At 41.0% G+C, this 18,630-nt stretch overlaps 1 protein-coding gene across 1 annotated transcript in view; it reads left to right on the plus strand.

The window, feature by feature from the left end:
• The first annotated feature begins 605 nt into the window (after positions 1-605).
• The window catches only part of mtbp (MDM2 binding protein), a 34,460-nt gene continuing 16,435 nt past the window's right edge, over positions 606-18,630 (plus strand). Inside the window, exons 1-11 of the mRNA XM_071895843.2 lie at positions 606-672; positions 1,355-1,438; positions 1,622-1,695; positions 2,939-3,087; positions 3,575-3,633; positions 4,494-4,638; positions 5,777-5,891; positions 11,504-11,620; positions 17,655-17,749; positions 17,957-18,023; positions 18,303-18,420. Of these exons, the coding sequence (XP_071751944.2) occupies positions 606-672; positions 1,355-1,438; positions 1,622-1,695; positions 2,939-3,087; positions 3,575-3,633; positions 4,494-4,638; positions 5,777-5,891; positions 11,504-11,620; positions 17,655-17,749; positions 17,957-18,023; positions 18,303-18,420 (1,090 nt within the window). The remainder of the gene's footprint in view (positions 673-1,354; positions 1,439-1,621; positions 1,696-2,938; positions 3,088-3,574; positions 3,634-4,493; positions 4,639-5,776; positions 5,892-11,503; positions 11,621-17,654; positions 17,750-17,956; positions 18,024-18,302; positions 18,421-18,630) is intronic.

An 18,630-nucleotide genomic window follows, 5' to 3' on the forward strand; every position in this document is an offset into this window, starting at 1 on the left:
TAGAGTTCCAAAACAAAAACAGCCAATCACACTGTGAATAGAGAGACCTATACATCATTATTTGTTGCAAATCAATCAGCTGTAGTTAAGATTTGCACTAAATTATGGTGTAAATATAGGTCTTTTGGGAACTCTGAAGAACTGGTCCCCACTGACTTCAGTTGTTTTGGAGAATGCTGCTATGGAGTTGTGCTGGCAACCTCCCTGTGTGTTATATGGACAAACTTCACCTGTGTTTCAACTGGCATGAGGGTGAACTATTCCTTTAATGCACTGTGTACTGTAGGAGAGGGAGAGAGAGAAGGAGGGGTAAAATAGTGTTTGAGGGGGAGAATGAAAAGATCAACATCTGATGCAGATGTAACTTTGCTCTCTAGATTTGTGAGAGAAACAGGGCGAGCTGGTAGTTTCCAGCCCACACTCCAGTCCACTAGGTGGCGGTGACGCACCTTGTCGTTGGATACCAACCGCCGATTAAATCTACAGAAGAAGAAGAACTGGTGGGAAATTTGACAGTGCGCGAAAAGACGAAAACTGTTTTGATAGTGTCGCTACACTTAATTTTACTCCTAGCTATTTTTATGCTCTACTAATGATTTCAAGAGATGGACCGATACGTGTTGGTTGTGTCTTTTTGCCAAACTGAAAACGACGGGCTGGAGGATTTTAAATGTAAGTTGCCATTCCCCTTTGAAACTGACCAGATAACGTTAGTGCTAATGTTAACGTTGCTAAGTCTAGGCTAGTTAGCCAGTGGACCTGTCACAAGCCTCACAACTCCTAACATCGCTTGCTCGTAATCAAAATAAAACACTGAGTGTGGTCACCTAACTCACTTAAATACTTGTAAACATTAAATTCTTAAACATTATTCAGAGAGAGAGAGAGAGAGAGAGAGAGAGAGAGAGAGAGAGAGAGAGAGAGAGAGGAAGGCTCTTAACGTTATGTCAATGAAGAAAAACTCTGCTTTGCTTGTCCAGTGAAGCTGTCAAAATCCACATTGTTAGCCTTTATTTAGCTTAGTTTGTTCACAGACAGAGTGAGGTCAACAACATTAGATTGTAAACGTGTTAAACAGTCCAAACCTTTATAGAGTGAAAGAGAGAATGGCACTCGAGTTTCCTTTAGGAGTTGGCAGCTGACAGGACATTAAAGGATAACGTTAAAAAATGTATTGGCATACTGTGCTAATTTCTGTGACAAGGCTGTCAACATTGAATAGCAGCCCGTGGAGTGAAAAAACATGCTAATCCAGGAGGTTGTCAGGTTTATCTATTTTAATCTTGTATAGCAAGCAGTGATCTCTATGAATGACTGTGATGAAGTCTGACAGCTCAGTTATCATTGATCACAGCTCTGGAGCCAGTGAAGTGGCTGTATAACAGACTTGAGTCCATCTCAAGTCAGGAATCAGCAAGAGGGATCTCGGTGTTCCCAGGTAAGCCTGTCTGTGCATCCTTGACCCTGACTGTTTATACTTAAACTGCTGTTTGTCTTTCAGGGTTAGTGTGTAACCATTCATTTTCCAAAATGAGACTGTATCGCCAGTGTGCACCCTTAACCTTTTAGCACATATTAACTCTATAACCCTTATTCCTTTTCCCCATGCATGTTTTCCCAGCTTGTTCTCTCAGTGGCAGCCCGTCAGTTCAGAGGTGGTACTTGGCTGTCCAGGCTTGTCACAGAACAGCGCAGGTAAGATATTCAAGAGATTCGTTAAGGGCATCACAGGTACAAGTAGTGCCTAGAGCAACCTACTACAACTTAAGTGCCTTTGTCCATAGATCGGACACACTAATCCCAAATCAGTCAGTAAAAGCAAGACTCAACAGAAGTGTCCAGATCGACTAGAGGAGCATATTATTGCATGTCCAAATAGTGTAAAATAACAGCCAACTATCCTGACAAAAACTCCAATTACAATAGCACCTATGGTTAAAGAAGCCCTCCTTCATGGCCCATTCCTAGTTCTATATAGACTTCTGTCAAGACTGTGATTATTCTTGACTGCTACTGTTATATTATGAAGATCATTCGGGTGAACTGAATCGATCCCCACATCATTTAGGCTACCTCATACAGATCTGAGCATCTTATTGAATGTAATCACATTGGCTGTCCATCAAAGCTAGTGAATAATATTAGCTTGTATAACGGTTGAAATTCAGTATAAGACTTTGATCAGATTCAGCTCCAGTTAGACTGTCTCACATTAAAGTAGAAATCAGGTGTGAAAGTTCATTGTTATAGAATTTCTCAGAGCCTTTATTGGAGTTACATGAACTTGAAAATTTAGCTGCACTGGGATGGTGATTCCCTTTTCCTAAGTATATGAAAAGCTACTGTCATGAGAGGTTGGTTTTTATTCATATTAGTCTATATACCAACCTGACACTGTTTGCAGTCCAATTTCTTTTACTAACCACAAGCTTTGAGCAAATTAGGATTGGGTGAAATGATGATCAATACTCTCCCTGCTAGATTTCGCAGAGGGTGAAGTGTAACCTCCTAGGCTTTAGAATAATAACTTTGGAACTGTCAAAAAAATCCTTTAGTGTGTTTCCACCCTAACATACACACCAGATATTGCTCTTCAGTGCTACCTTTTCAGTAGCATAGTTCTCCTAAGAATGTATTTGTGCTTCCTAGAAACTTTAAAACAGGAGGAGAATGTCCAGATGCGTTATTGGCTTTTCACCTTATCAAATTTACAGATGGAGCTGCTTGTATATATGTACACATATAGCATTTTTGTTTTCCTTTTCAGTTCACTTGAATGATAAAGGGAATATGCAATTTTAGGGGACATGTTTAAGTAGGATTTTTAAGTATAGAGACAGTTGAGACGAGGACTGGGCAAAAGGGACTGCAACTCATTATTTGTAAGGTGGTCCTAATGTTTTATACCCTGAGTCTATATCAGCTGTTTTCATTTTAGTTTTGCAGCTCAGACTGGGAGGAGCTGGGGGCGGGTCATCAGAAGATTGACAGTGAAGAGGAGAGGCCGAATGCTTTGGAGTCGTGTATTAGTTCTCTGAGTGACCAGGAGGCACAGGACCAACCGGATGACCAGCCAACACTGACAGAGTGAGGGACCAGTGGAATTTCCTGTGATTTGATATACTGTTTGTGGTTATGTGCTTGTGTTTTTTTCTGGATGCCGTTGCAAGTATGTGTTGGAGATGTGTGTATGTATGTGTTATGTCTGTTTGAGCTGTGATAAGATTTCATTTTCTGACCATGTTAAACTTTTCATGGTCCAACTTTGGCCCTCCACAAATAGTTTTGGGCCTTCTAATGGGTTCACAGAGTGAGACAGTTCCATACTTCCATACTTGGCGAATAAAAGTTTCTGATTCTGATATTTAATCTGACAGCTTTTTACACAAATATAATTACATCAGTGGAGTGATTTTGAGATTATTTGCTTATTTATAGCTATAACAAGAAGCTTATTGGTGATACACAAGAGGACATCAATTTGTCACACAGAATCAATGTCCAAATATGACATTTGGGCCCTTCGGCCTCCAGGTCCCTCTGATCTGATCTGCTGCATGTCTTTATCTAACAGGCTGTTGGAGGAGGCAGCAGAAGGTCTACACCTGCTGTCAGACAAACTACCAGCTCCAGGTACAGTCGACCCCTCCAGCTCTCCACTCATTTCTTGAAACACTTTGAAGCATAATGGGTGTCAGCATATTGTGTTGAATCGTCAGAAGCAAAACACTGAATTGTGTTTATGGCTTTCTTCAAACTTAACATCCCTAGCTCAAATTATTGCTAACTGTTTAAGTTTATACTGTATGTGTGAGTGTGCAGCAAGGAGTTACATTATATTTTTCTGACACAAAACGATGAGAGGTCTGTCTCAGCCAAAACCTGCAGAAGACGAGGAATTAAAACCACCTACCTGTAGCCAAACGTTAGCTCTTCAGCTGTGTGATAAGGATCCCGTCCAATTTCAAGCAATTAGGTTTTGAAAATCTGCCTGCTGTAGCCCTGTAGGAAAGGTGGTCTACTGCACTTCAAAAAATATGTTCTCTCCACTGGGCAGATTGGAAACTTTCACTTAGGCTCGGCTTTTTAGTGAGGCTGCCTCCTGAAGTGAGGATTCACTTTGGAGGAACATTTTTTAGCACACACCTCCACAGGAGTTCAGGAGCAGTCAACCTCCAACATTAGCTGTGCTGGGGAACTGGAGCCACTACTGGCATTCAACATTTCAGATTTAATAATTGCAAACAGGCAATATTACTTCTTGAAAAGTTGCTTCTGGGACACAGGAGGAAGTTATATTTCCTAGGGGAATCTACTTTTTATTGTTGGATTGGAATTCTGTTATTGGAAATGGGTTACAATTATGTTGTTAAGACTAAGATTTCAAAGTGGTGTGGACTACGGGTCCCCAGAGTGACCAGTTTGGTTCATTGACCCCTCATGAACACCTATAGAGTTATGTATGCTACGGTTTGTTCTGTTTTTCTCCCCAGGTAAAGCCCTGTTGGATGTGCTGGTGTTGGCCAATGCTGAGCAGTCCCCTGCTCTAAAGGACCTGCTGCCTCTGCTGGGAGCCCTCAAACACATGGCCTGCTGGCACGCTGCTAAGGTCACTGTAGTCACACAGCATGCCAACGGGTGAGGAGTCAAAAAATGCTTATTCATCCTTTCATTGGAGTTGCACAACATGCTAATGATAAATAAACTTCATAAAACATGCAGGCTCACTCACACACGCACACGCGCCCTTCAAAATCACTTTATTCACAGCATACATACAGTATATGCCCATATATACACACCTTTTAGTTCACTGTGGTCACACTTGAATGGATAATAATAATTTGTTAAAACCATCACAAGAAGTGCACATTGGGAAGTTTGTTCAGATTTCAGAAGGACCGTTGTGAGCAGAATGATTGTTTTGTTTTTGTTCACATTCTCCATAAAATCGGCACTACAGGATTTCTTGTATCCGCTTAATTAAACTCTTAACATCGCCATCTGTTGGGAAATGAGAGGGTCTTTAGATGTGGAATGAGACGAGACAGTTAAACTGTAATTTTAATAGAAGTTATTGGGCTGGGAAAAATAGGAGGAGAACATTTCATTAGTCAGTCACTTCTCTCTGTGCAGCAGGGAGTTGTTTTCTGTAATCTGGTCAATCTGTCTGCAGAAGTAACTCAGAGGAAGACATGAGGTTCGGTGCATCTAGGCATTTATTTCAAAGTCTGGGTCTGACAGAACCTTTTAAAAAGGGCGTTAGGGCAGCCTAATTGGGAGCAAAGCATCCAATGTTTATGTAAATGGTAAATAAACTTGAAACAAGGTCGGCTCAGAATACAGAAAAGACAGCAGCATCAATATCTGGCATGTTCCCAGCCTCACCTTTTAGATCATCTTTTTACCACCAGGGGGAGCTGAAGAGCCATAATTAAAGTAAATATTATGAGCAACTGTTGAATTACACTAACGATTAAAAACACACAAGCGAATAAACATACATTTTCTTTTTGTTAATAAGCTTTGTGGTATTGAACTTTTAATTTTTAATGACATACCAACACAGCAGGATTTCTACGGAAGCCCTCTCTCGAGTTTATGGCATGAGGGATGGCTACATTAAATCCTGTGAATTTGTTATTGCTGCTGTACAGTTATTCCTACCTGTATGTGAAAATGGGGACTTGACTTGAATTAGGGCTCAATGGATAGATGTTCCCTCAGATCCCCTGTGTGGGTCATTGAGTGATCCTCTGGGACTTTTTGTGTCCAGGTGGCAGAAAGCGGCGTCCTACCTGGGTGCCAGTCTGGTGGAGCCGACTGACCTAGACAGCTGTATCGACCACAGGGAACTGTGGAGGGGAGGCCTGGTCATCAGAGAGAAGAAGGTGAGGATATTAGATGGTGTGGAAGAGTGTGGGGAAGAGAGAAAGCAGAGGATTGGTGTGTTTTTCAGGGAACAATTAGTCTACTGTCTTTTTGCACAATTTATTTCGTCCATCTCGGCTTTAATAGTACTGAGTGTAGAGAGACGGGGATGAAGGTAGAGAAAGATCATGAGTCGGATTCAAAGCTACAGCACACACACTGCACACGGCACACACCTGAGCCTGCGAGAACAGCCTGACAGTGGCATTAGTTTCTGCTGAAAAACAATGTAATGGTCACAAACATGGCAGAGTGGGTGTGTGTGACACAGAACTCTGGAGGAGAAAGGGGCCCGGGTTATTAGAGAGAGGAAAATAAAGATATTAGATAGGGGTCTGTGTGTGTGTGTATGTGCGTGCGCACTAGAGCACTATGGAGAGGCTGTTTGTCAGTTACTAGAAGGTAGACGTAGAAAAATGTGTATGTAGGTGACAGCTGCTGAGGGGAGGATAGTTTGCCTAAAGAGAAGAATGTAAAGATGGAAGGATGCAAATACAGTATATGTGTGTGTGTGTGTGTGTGTGTGTGTGTGTGTGTGTGTGTTGCAGAACTATTGAGGTAGGGCTGCTGATCATATAAAAGAAGCTAGGATGGAAAGAGGTGTGTATGAGATGCCATTTATATAAAGGAGGACTGCAAGCCAAATAAAAATAAAGTCAGAATTTGAGAAATAAGCTGAACTATGAACCGCTCCATCCTACTCTGTTCACTTAAGTTGGAGCACCACCTCTTTTGACTGTATTACTGTGTGTGTGTGTGTGTGTGTGTGTGTGTGTGTGTGTGTGTGTGTGTGTGTGTGTGTGTGTGTGTGTGTGTGTGTGTGTGTGTGTGTGTGTGTGTTCTGGACAAGGAGAGGGCATGAGAAGAAGCTGTGTCCTTATGAACTTACTGCCAGCCCGGCCCTTCGTACAGTGAACACTGTTCTCTGTAGAATGGAGCACACAGCTAGAAAGGCGGCATAGAAAATACGGCATTTCCTTCTTCTGGTTCAGGGACCTGATTCATGTTCTCAGTATTAGTTCCTGTACCATTTTCAGCTAAAATGGCTTTGATTTGAATTGATATAATGCTGTGTGAGCAAGGCCATTTTCAAGTATTTTTTTTAATAGAGGAAATTTTCTGACACTGTGGGGGAGAGGTCATTCATTCACCGCTGCTGAATGAATCTAGAGGAATCACCGGAGGTCAGTGCGGGGTTATGGGAAATTGCTCTGCGTTGCCCTGACAGACCCGACCCGGCCGTGCCCCGACTGGCCCCGCTCCGACTCGACCTCGCTCTCCGAGGCGTCGGCTGCATTTGATTGGTGTTCGGGGCTAAGGCAAAAGGACATCGCCTGCAGGCAATTTCTTTATTTAAAGGACAATACCAGTCAGTGTTGTTGACATGCAGGTCCAGTGCTGTTCTTTCCTTCATAAGAGCTAGAGGGACACTCCACTGTAAAGCAACATTTAGCCAATTTAGAAGAGAATGAGGGTTTTAATGACTGTTCTCACCCTCATTGTCTTCATTACAGGGATGGAGGATGTCCTTAGGATATACACTACCAGTCAAAAGTTTGGACACGCATTTTTCTTGAGTTGCCTCATGCATAGGCATCAACTTCACTATTTATATTTGTCTAAAAAACAAATTTCAAGCATTTAAGGGTAAGCCTTTAGATAAAAATGGCTTTAAGATAATGAAAAACATAGTACATTCAATTAATTGTGTCCAAACTTTTGACTGGTAGTGTAATCCACGCCATCCAGATTATTTTTGAAACCACCATGTAAAAAAGGGTGTTGACTAAAGTGACTAGGCTGAGGTGAGATGAGAGCATTTGTTGTTGCTATTGCGACACTACTCTGGAGATTGCTTCACGCCTACTTGTACTTTTTTCTCATTAAGGGAAAACTCTGGCAGGTGCAGTGGTTTTTTGTCTCTGGATAGAATTGGCCAATTTGCTCCGTTCTTCCACTGTTGTTCCTCCACTGTTCTCTGGGGAGCATCAGCAATCTGTTTTGTCGTGGAGTTTTCCTTTATGTCTCATACTGTTGCTCGGTGTCGTCTTTTTCTGTCGCTGAGGTATCTGGTTGCCATTTTGTGATGATTCTTCACTTTCATCACCAACCGGTAGAAGAAGAGAAAATATACCTGAAGCGTCTCGAAACACCTCAGAAGTTGCATCTTTGTGCTAAATAATGCCATCTGTACAAGAGTCAAATGAGGGCAAGTGGACATGGGAGCCCAGACTTCAGAATCACCCACACATCATGTAGAGAGAGCATTCCCGTTCAACATTCCTGAAAGGTCATTTGCTTGATGCACTTGAGATTGCTGCCAGGACTTTTGATAATGCTGTCATGGAAATAACTCTGTGCACGAGGCTCCAAAAGCTGATGCGTTGGCAAAGACAACATGTAGCCAAAATTTCTAGTTGCGTTTAAGTTGGGTTGAACGTTTTCAACTTTCTGAGTCTCAAGCACTGTTTATGCTCATTTCCATTACAGTAATATCCAAATTCTATGGCAGACATTTTAGATGTACCTAAGGAAATTACCGTGACACACTAGGAAGTGGCCTTACTATCCAATGTAATTTTACCCTATCCTGTTCTTCCTTGACTTTGACTCCTTGACCCAATTCGACCCAACAAAACTCTTTGGACATCTGTGAATGACCAATATTGGGCAATGATATTGGTGTACATATATATTGATTGGGCCCTAATGTATACAGTGTATAACAATGCAAAGTAACAATGCATTACCTGTGCTCTCGTCTGTATGATAAAGATCTGATCGAGGCTCTTTCAGAGAAAAGGGGTAAGGGAAGAGACTGTGTGAATCCATAGGTAGCATCTGAGCCTGGTCGTTTAAATTGCAATGATCAGACTTTTTCCCCATGTATTAAAATCTCTACACTCTTCCCTTGGTGTTTTTTCCCACCATTTAAAGGAAAATTTTGCCCCCAAAAAGGCATTCACTGTCTCAGTTGAATTTATTATGTACTTTCTCCAAAAGCAAGGGAAACTCCAATTACAGATGGGAATGACAGATGTTTGGAAATGCCTATGAATAGAGCAGCCCATATACTGTAGGCTTTCAGCAGTTGCTTTAGCCACATTGTTGCTCGTGACAATATGCAATATATACAGTTAGGATATGATTATACGCTCTTAAAGGATATCACAGGCACAGACTTTCTATCTACAGACTTTCTATCTACATTTTCTAGTAACATTAGGCCAACCCGTTATTCTTTGCAGAAAATTTTAATTAAAGTTATTTATAAGCAATCCATCATTGTAGGGCTGAAACGATTCCTCGAGAAACTCGAGTAACTCGATTACTAAAAATCATCGATGCAAATTCTTTGCATCGAAGCTTCGTTTAATCCATATAACTATATACACGCTTCGCACGGATGATTATTACTGTTGCACAACGCGCTGGAGAAAGAGAGAGAAAATAGCGAGGGGCGAAGAGAAGAGACAGGCCAGAGAAAACGACAGAAAGTGTCCAAAGTTTCGGATCCAGTGTTGCCAACTTGGCGACTTTGTCGCTAGACTTAGCGACTTTTCAGACCCCCCTGGCGACTTTATTTCTCAAAAGCGACTAGCGACAAATCTGCCGACTTTTTCTGACCATGGGAAGCAATGTTAATGTGTTGAATCCCAAAGCATTTGGCAATAAATTGGTTCGGCTGATGCCGGTTTTCTCTACTTGCTTGTCTAATCCAGAGAGGTCTGACGGTCACAGCGCTTCCCACACACAGTGTAGCTCCTTCCCTCCGCTGAGAGCAGGGACTGTAGGATAGGGTCCACTTGTAATTGCTACCGGCGTACGCCGAAACTGGCCCGGGTGGGCGGAGTCAGCACTTAATATTAAAACGGGATGAGATGAAGGCTAGTAAAGAATGCACGTTAATTATGGCTATATGTAATGGCTAGTTAAGAACGTAAATCAATATGGTGGCTAGTTATGATGTCCCTAAGTTAGCTAAGTTTTGCTCAAGAAAATAACCACAGAAAATAAAATGCTGCAGTCAATTTGTGAAAGCCTGAGCTTCATTCATGTTATTATTATGATAGTCACACACACATACACCCCCCCCCCCCACACACACACACACACACACACACACACACACCTACTCCCCTCACAGTGATGCATAAAATACCCCAGAAAGCAAAATATCAGGTGGTGTAAGTAGCAATTGGAGCCTAAAATGCACCAGTCCAATACAGCAGGTATATTCAGTTTAGTTTGATTGCAGTGAGTAGGGTCAGCAGGTGTAGGGCAACCCTTCAACATAGTAAATAAATGTACATTAGCCAGTCTTATGAACTTGTATGATATTTAGGCCTAGTAATAAATATCAATAATAATTATTATTTCACCTCGTTTTCAGTAAATCACAGTGTCGTATGGACAGCTTCGTGCGGACAGCTTTTCTCTTTTGTATATTTACTATTGCTCTTTAATAAAGCAAAAGTATTTCTTATCCGATTACTCGATTAATCGATGGAATAATCGGTAGAATACTCGATTACTAAAATAATCGATAGCTGCAGCCCTACATCATTGTACTACTGCTCGTGCGTTGAATGTATTTGTGTGTGTATCCTGCCTTGAAATTTGTTGTAAGAAAATGCTTAAAAAATGACACAAAACTCTCTAAAATTGCACTTTCAAACCGTATTGCAATCAATGTAAGCTCTGTCACTTCCAGCACATCTGCATGTAGTTGGGAACAACAGACATCTGTTGTTAATATTCAGTATAAAGTGTTAATAGCAAACATGCTGTGTCAATAGGTGGGTGGGTAGGGGGGGACAAAAAACATAACATAACAAAACACAAGAGGGCCAATCTGAATAGTGGAATTTATCTCCCAGGTGACTAGCTTCACAATCGCATGCTTGAAAAAAAAAAAAGTTTCTGCTCTTGTCGTGCTTTGAGGATGCTGATGCAAGCATGCAACTTCTCCTTCACTAAAGTGACCTTTTCTAAGTCACTGCCTTCAGAAGTGAGTGGGCTCAGGCAGTCAGTCAGTAAAAGCTTCTCAGTGGGAGAGCGGTGGAACAAAGGAGAATTCCCAAAGGAATAGAAGCCTGTCTGAGAACAACCACCACCACTCTACAGCCGTGTGATACATAGCATAACAACTAATGTGTGTGTGTGTGTGTGTGTGTGTGTGTGTGTGTGTGTGTGTGTGTGTGTGTGTGTGTGTACGTGTACTACTTACTCTACAGCCATGTGATATACAGCACAGCCACTGCTATTTTTGTGTGAGTGAATTTGAGAACAAACACTTGATAGCTGTGTGATATATAGCATTTATCATGTGGCAGTTTGTCTGAGACCTAATACTATTTTCTAAAGCTCTGTGATATGTAGTATAACAACAAATTTCCAACAAGTAGAGATTGCGTATGTGTGCGTTTGTATGCAATAAAATTGTCTGAGGCAAAATGCTTTACAGCTGCGTGATATAGCATAAGAACTAACACTTTGTGTCCTTTTCTCTCTCCTTTGTGTATGCGCTTGTGTGTGTGTGTGTGTGTGTGTGTGTGTGTGCCTGCCTCAGTGTGTGTCGGAGCTGCGTTTCGAGGGCTTCTCCTTGTGTTCCCCAGAGCGTCAGATATCAGCGTCCAGTCTCCTGCAAACTCCCTACACCACTACAGACCACAAGCTCCATTCTGAGGTGAGTTCATCCTTCACTACTTTTTACATCTTTACCTTCCAACCTTAACTTTCCCCGCTCTTGAATTTAACCTTCTTCCCGATCTCCTAAAGCCAGTCGCCTCACTTAACTTCAGCCAAACTTAAAGGAATAGTTCACCCCAAAATGAGAATTGAGTCATTATCTTCTCATCCCCATATCAGTCAAAACTCCATTGAAGCTGTCCCATCTCAGTCTTAATGCATAAAATCTCCATCAAATTTCTCCAAACAGCTCGTGCAGCATAATCCAAGTGTTTTGTAGCCTAACGATTGCAGCGTGGGTCCAAAAGTCCAATATTTACCTCATTATCTCCTATATATTTCCTCACTGACAAAGCTTTGTTCTCGAATGCGCCAACAGTCATGCTACAGTAGCAAGCAGAGTCTTCTACCAGAGCGCTTTTGGGTGCGCGCCATCAGAGCATTGTCAGTGAAGAAAAGCTGTTTGGAGAAATTCCATGGACTTTTTATGCTTTTTTGTTAGAGCCGTTAAAAGATGGCCCCGTTAACTTCAATAGTTTGGGAGAAAGCTGAGATGGAGCTACGGGGGCTAACTCGCTGTGTGTTTGCTGCTATAAACTTCAGTGGAGTTTCGACTGACATGGGGGAGAGTAGATAATGACTGCATTTTCATTTGGGAGTGAAGTGTTCCTTTAACGTCAGTCCAACCCACTTCTTACCTCCTAGCTAGACAGCTGGGTGAGCTGCGTACACTCCGGTTTCATAATGATTTCGGGTGTCTAGAGGGAATGAGGTCAAAAGGGTCACTTCCTGGTTGCCATTTAATCACACCGAGGAACCTGTGACATACGAATCAGTCCAATGAATCAGACTTATTGTATCTGCCAAATGAGTCTGCACTTGTACTTCTCCTGAACGCAGCGTTAGAATACAGATTATTATCTCATCAAGGAAGGCCAGCACCCAAGGGTTGATGTAGTTTTTAGGGTAAACCCACCTAGATTTGGACTCTGAATTTTCCCCAAATTCCATGTTATATTTTCCCATTATCAGATTTTTATTTTATTTTTTATTTTTTTATATTTATTATAATTTTTTTTACATATTTTAAGCCTTTCTTTACTCAATGTCTGTCAGCAGTTTTGTTGACTTTGTCAGTATGTCTATGCTTACAGTAACACTTTGATCTATCGATACTTTTAAATTTTAAGTGCCTTCAGTCATTGTGAGCTCTGATATTGTGTGGCTGATGCTGAAATGATGATGCTGATGCTTAGCAATCAGTACTTAAAATGACTTCACATTTTTTTGGTTAATCCAAACATTTTTATCTTTTCAAACTGATGTAAATCTCAGAAATTATAGCCATTGTAATAATAAGAATAAATTGTAAGTTAGATGACAATAGGGAATATGGAGTTTTGAAGAAAATAAAGCTAGCAATAATATTAATACTAATTCTAAAAATGTATATAATATACATTTTTTTATATATTTACTGTCTTGTCTGTTAGTATGATACTGACCTGAACAAAATGAATTTCCCTTGTGGACAATAAAGAACATCTAATCTAATCATTCTTTTTTATATGGGTGATTGTTGGCCTTATGGTGATCTCTAATTGGAGTTCATAATCTACCCACCTATCTTTTTGCCACTACCTCACTGTCTGCCACCGACTCAGAGATCAATGACATCATTAGAGCTTTTTACCTTATAAGGGCAGCAGTAATAAAACCCATGTCTCTGTTATGGGATATAACAGTTCTACTTTGAGAATGTGTGTGTGTCTGTATGGAGAGGATAGACTGTGTGCGAGCTTGTGCCTGTGCCTGTGCGTGTGTGTGTGTGTGTGTCTGTGTGTGTGTGTTTAGGATATACTATGGGTGTGGGTGGTTGTGTGTATGTGTGTGTGCAGAGGGTAAACACCGTGTATTTGTATAGAGAATGTACTCTGTGTAAGATGAGGTCTTTTACAACAGAGGGTGTAGCATAGAGCTGTAATGGGTTTTATGATGTAGATTAATAACCATAACAATAAAAACCACACCGGAGCTGCACTTAAGAAATTATTGTCTGATATGGGGTCTATAGCACACACATGCGCGCACACACACACACACACACACACATTAAAGACGATAATGAAAACCACACAGGAGTAGCACTGTGACGTATTGGCTGAAAGGATGTCTGTACTGCACATTAAACACACAAGTTGCCATCTTTTTACACACACACATACACACAAATATACGTTGGCTTTTCACACACACACACACACACACACCGAGTAGTGATGAAAGAGTGGTTGTTCTGACTAATGCTCATAGCTATATTATATGTGTGTAGTGTTTATCTTAACCATTGTCTGTTCTGTGGGTTTATGACAAATAGTCTGCGTTGTGTGCTTGTGTGTGTTCATAAGTCAGTTAACACAACAAAGTTTGATAGTTATGGTGTGTGTGTTTGTGTGCGCTAGTCAGTTATGTGTCTGTGGAGAGTGGAGACGGTGTGTGTGTGTGTCTGATCTCATCAGATCCCTGTACAGAGAAGCAGATGGCGGTGATTGTTTTGGCACACAATAAAAAAAACTCAGAGGACAACAAAACTATCACATCTCCACACTGCTGGGATAACTGACTTTATAATGACTCGCACACATACACAATGTACACTCTGCTCACACACATATTCAAAAAACTACCATACCTCCTCGCTGCCGGAGTAACTGACTTGAAAATTAGTAACACACACACACACACGCACGCACACCACACAGCCTCAGTGGGCAGGGAGGGTACGCTGTGCTGTGCAAGTACCAGACCCGAGGTGTTTGTTTGATGTGAGATTTATTAAATCTATCACACATTTGGAATAACCTCCAGACACATCACTTGCAATATGTCATATCAAGCACCCCATGTACTTTTCAAATATTAATTATGCTTTCACCCACTATTTTTCCTGGTCTGCCTGGTATAATTCAGTAAAGCCCAGTAAAAAGGCAGTACTGTGCTGTTAAACGGGGTGTTATAGGGTATTGCTTTGGCATTGCAGTCAATGTGTTTGCATCACCAATTTCCCAAAAAATAGAAACCAGATACCAAATCTCCATTTCTTAGATCAGTGGATATATCTTAAAACACATGTTGAAAGCCTACATGCAACTCACAATTATAAAGGCTGACACAAAAAGTCAAAGACTTATTTCCATTGTGGTCTTAAAAACATTAAAAACAACACTCACTAGATTACAATGACTCAAAATAGGCATTGTTAATAACCTGTTTTTCAGTATTTTTCCTCATCCTACCTAAACAAGAAAAAAGCAAGCACAATATAAAATTCAGACAGCACAATACTGTGAGAATAACAAATTTCTGTATTGGCATTCAGTCAAACAACTACTTTCTGACCTTTGACTTAAAGAGGATGGTGTTACGGGTCCGCTTATTGTCAAGAGGTCTAGTGGGTTGCAGCCTGGAGCTTCTCCATAGGCTAAGAATGATAAATGGATGTTATGGACTTAGTAAATGCAGGTTTCCCAAGGGGTCATGACATTTCTGGAATGTCACTGAATTTTAAGACCTCCATCCCCGATAAGGAGTGAGATTTATTCTGTAGTGATGCTAACAGTTCAAAGGCAGAAAATGTACAATCCACCTACGAAAATCATCATGGGTACTGCCTTAGTCACCTTTTCTGCCCTTTCTAAATTGTTCTCTACAAAGTTATACTTCTATGTGAAACTTTGGAAGAGTTTTGAATAAACCATCATACCATTTTTCACAGACTAAATGGGAGACAGACATTGTGGTATCAAGTGTGTTTTTTAGCTTTAACTGGAATCATCCAAATAGATCAAGTTAATTCTACGTATAGCAGAGCTGTCCGTTTCAAAGCAGAGAATGTACACTTATGTGTAGGGGATATTCCCCTGGATCCTGTCACATTTTTCAATATTGGGAAAATCTCTTCTGTTTTGTTTCTGGGAGACAATACTTAATGTTCTCATGCAGATCAAACCTCCCTACAACTTGGACTGAACATATTTGAATGGTGAAATGAAATGTTTTCCCCTTTTTAAGTGTGTTATTTAGAGGCAGTCAACAGTATTTGTTGAGGGAGGGGAGAAAGCTGTACATTTCATATTCTTTTGGGATTCGAACTGCATGTCTTCTGGTCACAAACTCCCTTCTTAAACCCTTCAGTCTACCACCACTCCTACGCACTAAAACCCACAACAAAAATCTATGCATGACTTGGTGAAATATAACCAAGCACTGCAGAAAATCATTACCGCTGGAAACATCCTCAGTGTCCTATTAGCAACTTTGGAACAACCACTTGTTGAAGCTTCATCTGTTTGGCTAACTCAATAGAAAACATGTTTTACTGTTACCTCTGCCTTTCTCAAACAAACATGGACAATGTGATTTTAACAATTTCATCATTGGCATAATAGTGTAACACACGTCTCCACTGATGTTGGTGTGTCTCCAAAATGAGTATAGAAATATGCAAGTACTTTGTTGGCTTTGGTTGTGTATATGACAGCACTGCTAATGCTAGGTCAGTGTTGGTTAGTGACGGCTGGTGCACGCTCTGTGTCTTCTCAGCAGCCTGTGATATGTGGATGACCACCACACCCCATAACATGACACTAGAGTGCTAATGAACAGCAGCACTTAATGAAGCGCACTGCTCAGATGCACCCAGGGGATTACAGATTACATGGAACTAGATTACAGCAATCTGATTACAAGAAATTAATGATCATAATCGGTAACGGCTACTGAAAAAAGCCCTCCTCAGTAATCAGATTGACGTCACGTTTAAAAATATAGGTAATTACTTGTTGGATCTTTGAGATTATGGTCATAAATGCCATTTAAACCATTTCAAAGGATTGTGATTGTAAATGATGAGGATAACATTCAAATTAGACTGTAAATTGGAACAAACTTTCCATTTTCACTTAATATTTTATAGACTTTGGAAGGAAGGTAATCCAAAAGTAACCGGATTACAATACTGATTACAATATGAAGCAGGTAACCAGTAGTCTGTTTATAACCCTGTCCACCCAGGGAGTTGGATTAATGTCACACTGGTCTTCACAATGTGTCTGGCTGTTTTCTGGCCAATGGGTACAAAATATCCTCAGGTCAGAGGATTAGTTGGTCTCTTCAGGCAATTAGAGCTAAGGGTTATTAAACTTTTTAAGCTTGGGAGCCAAACCAGGAATTTGACCCAGGCTGATTAAAACCCTCATCTACTCTTAATGTACAGGGATTTAGCAGCAATAGGCCAGCACCCCATTTTTGCTCCAGATCCATAAATTAGGAGACCAGGGTTTCAGGCTTTACTTGGCATTCTTTTAATTTTCTCTATATGCAAATGGCCTGTAATTATGCCAAATGACAGTTTATATATTATTGATCCCCTCCATAACATAATAAGCTTATTAGATAAATAGAGCAATTGAAGACTGTTGGAATGTGCCCTGTTTTTTATTTTCTTTTCTTTTTTATTTAATTGTGAGCTAGAACCCAAACTGTGTTGTGGACCCCTAAGACTAGAAAAGCAATATGTTTCAATGAGCATGGGTCCTCTTCTCCCACCCCCTCCCCCCACACACACCGGGACAGTTCTGGATGTACAGAAATGGGATTTTGCTCACCTCGCCATTGGATCTTCAAATCCAGATTTGGAACCAATTTACAGAGCGGCACCTCTGGAGCTGGTTGGGATCCAGTGTCTTGCTCAAAGACAGCAGGGTTAATGCTTGCCAACACAGGGGTTTGAACCTGGTTCCTCCAGTTGAAGGACAGTCTATCAGCTCAACACCATCGTGCCACTCTAAAGTCAAGCCGCCTTAACAGCTACTGTGTTCTGTTGCCTGTGAAATACTGTTCTATGGACTCACTGTTGTTTCTTTCTCTCTCTCTCTCTCTCTCTCTCTCTCTCTCTCTCTCTCTCTCTCTCTCTCTCTCTCTCTCTCTCTCTCTCTCTCTCTCTCTCTCTCTCTCTCTCTCTCTATCTCCAGGTCTTCCATTACTACAGACCAACTTTAGACTTGGTTCAGTTGGTTACTCTGTCAGACCTGCCCAGCTTCCTGCTGTCCAGCACCCAGTTTGAACTGTATCCTTATTCTTAGATTTGTGTGTGTACGCGCACACTTGGAAAGGGAAAGGGAAGTGAAGTAACATCATGTTTGCCTCCATCCGCATTGAAATGGACCCGGCAATTGCCCTATGGGCTGTTGTTATGGGGTGCTGTTATTGTGGCATCCTTGAGTTTTCCTTTAACTCCTTTAATATCGTATTGTTCCTTCACTTCTAACTATAGAGGTTTGTCTGGGAAGTCATTGAAAGCTACGCTACTGTTGGACCAGCTCAGATCACTGCGAGGAAAGGTAACAGCACCAATGCTAGGTTCAGGGATTTCTTTCCAAGTTCAAATATTGAAAAACATTTGGCTCATAAGGTTATAATTTCCAACTAAGTAAGAAACTGGCAATTTAGTAAATGATTTGCATTTGTATTTGCCTTTTTGAGTAAATGAATTTATTCTCAGTCAAATGTACACATGGAACTTGATTGGAAGTTTCAAGTAGTAGATTTGATAAAGATCAATAGTGAGTATGATTGCTTGATGGATTTTTTGTGTGTGTGTGTGTGTGTGTATCCTGCAGGTAGGAGCGTTGTTCTGCCTGTCTTGTATAATTACCCCCATAGCCCAGCCTCCAGCCAGCCAACTCGGCTCGCAGCGCTGGAGAGAGTCTCTGGCCAGGAGACCCAAGTCACTGCCTGGTAAGACACTTATTCTGGTCCTCAGCCTTAATTTAGGCCCGTGTTAAAAGGGTGACCATTTGGCAACAATGGAGCCATCATATTGATCCAATCCATAAATAAATAAATAAAGATACAGTGCCTCTGTTGACAAATTTACAGGTTAGCAGATATTTGCAGTAAGGAGCATAACTATCGTCAGCAAAGATTGTTGGTTATAGTTCTTGAGGA

This window comes from Centroberyx gerrardi, chromosome 12 (assembly GCF_048128805.1).
Source record: "Centroberyx gerrardi isolate f3 chromosome 12, fCenGer3.hap1.cur.20231027, whole genome shotgun sequence".
Lineage (NCBI taxonomy): Eukaryota > Metazoa > Chordata > Actinopteri > Beryciformes > Berycidae > Centroberyx > Centroberyx gerrardi.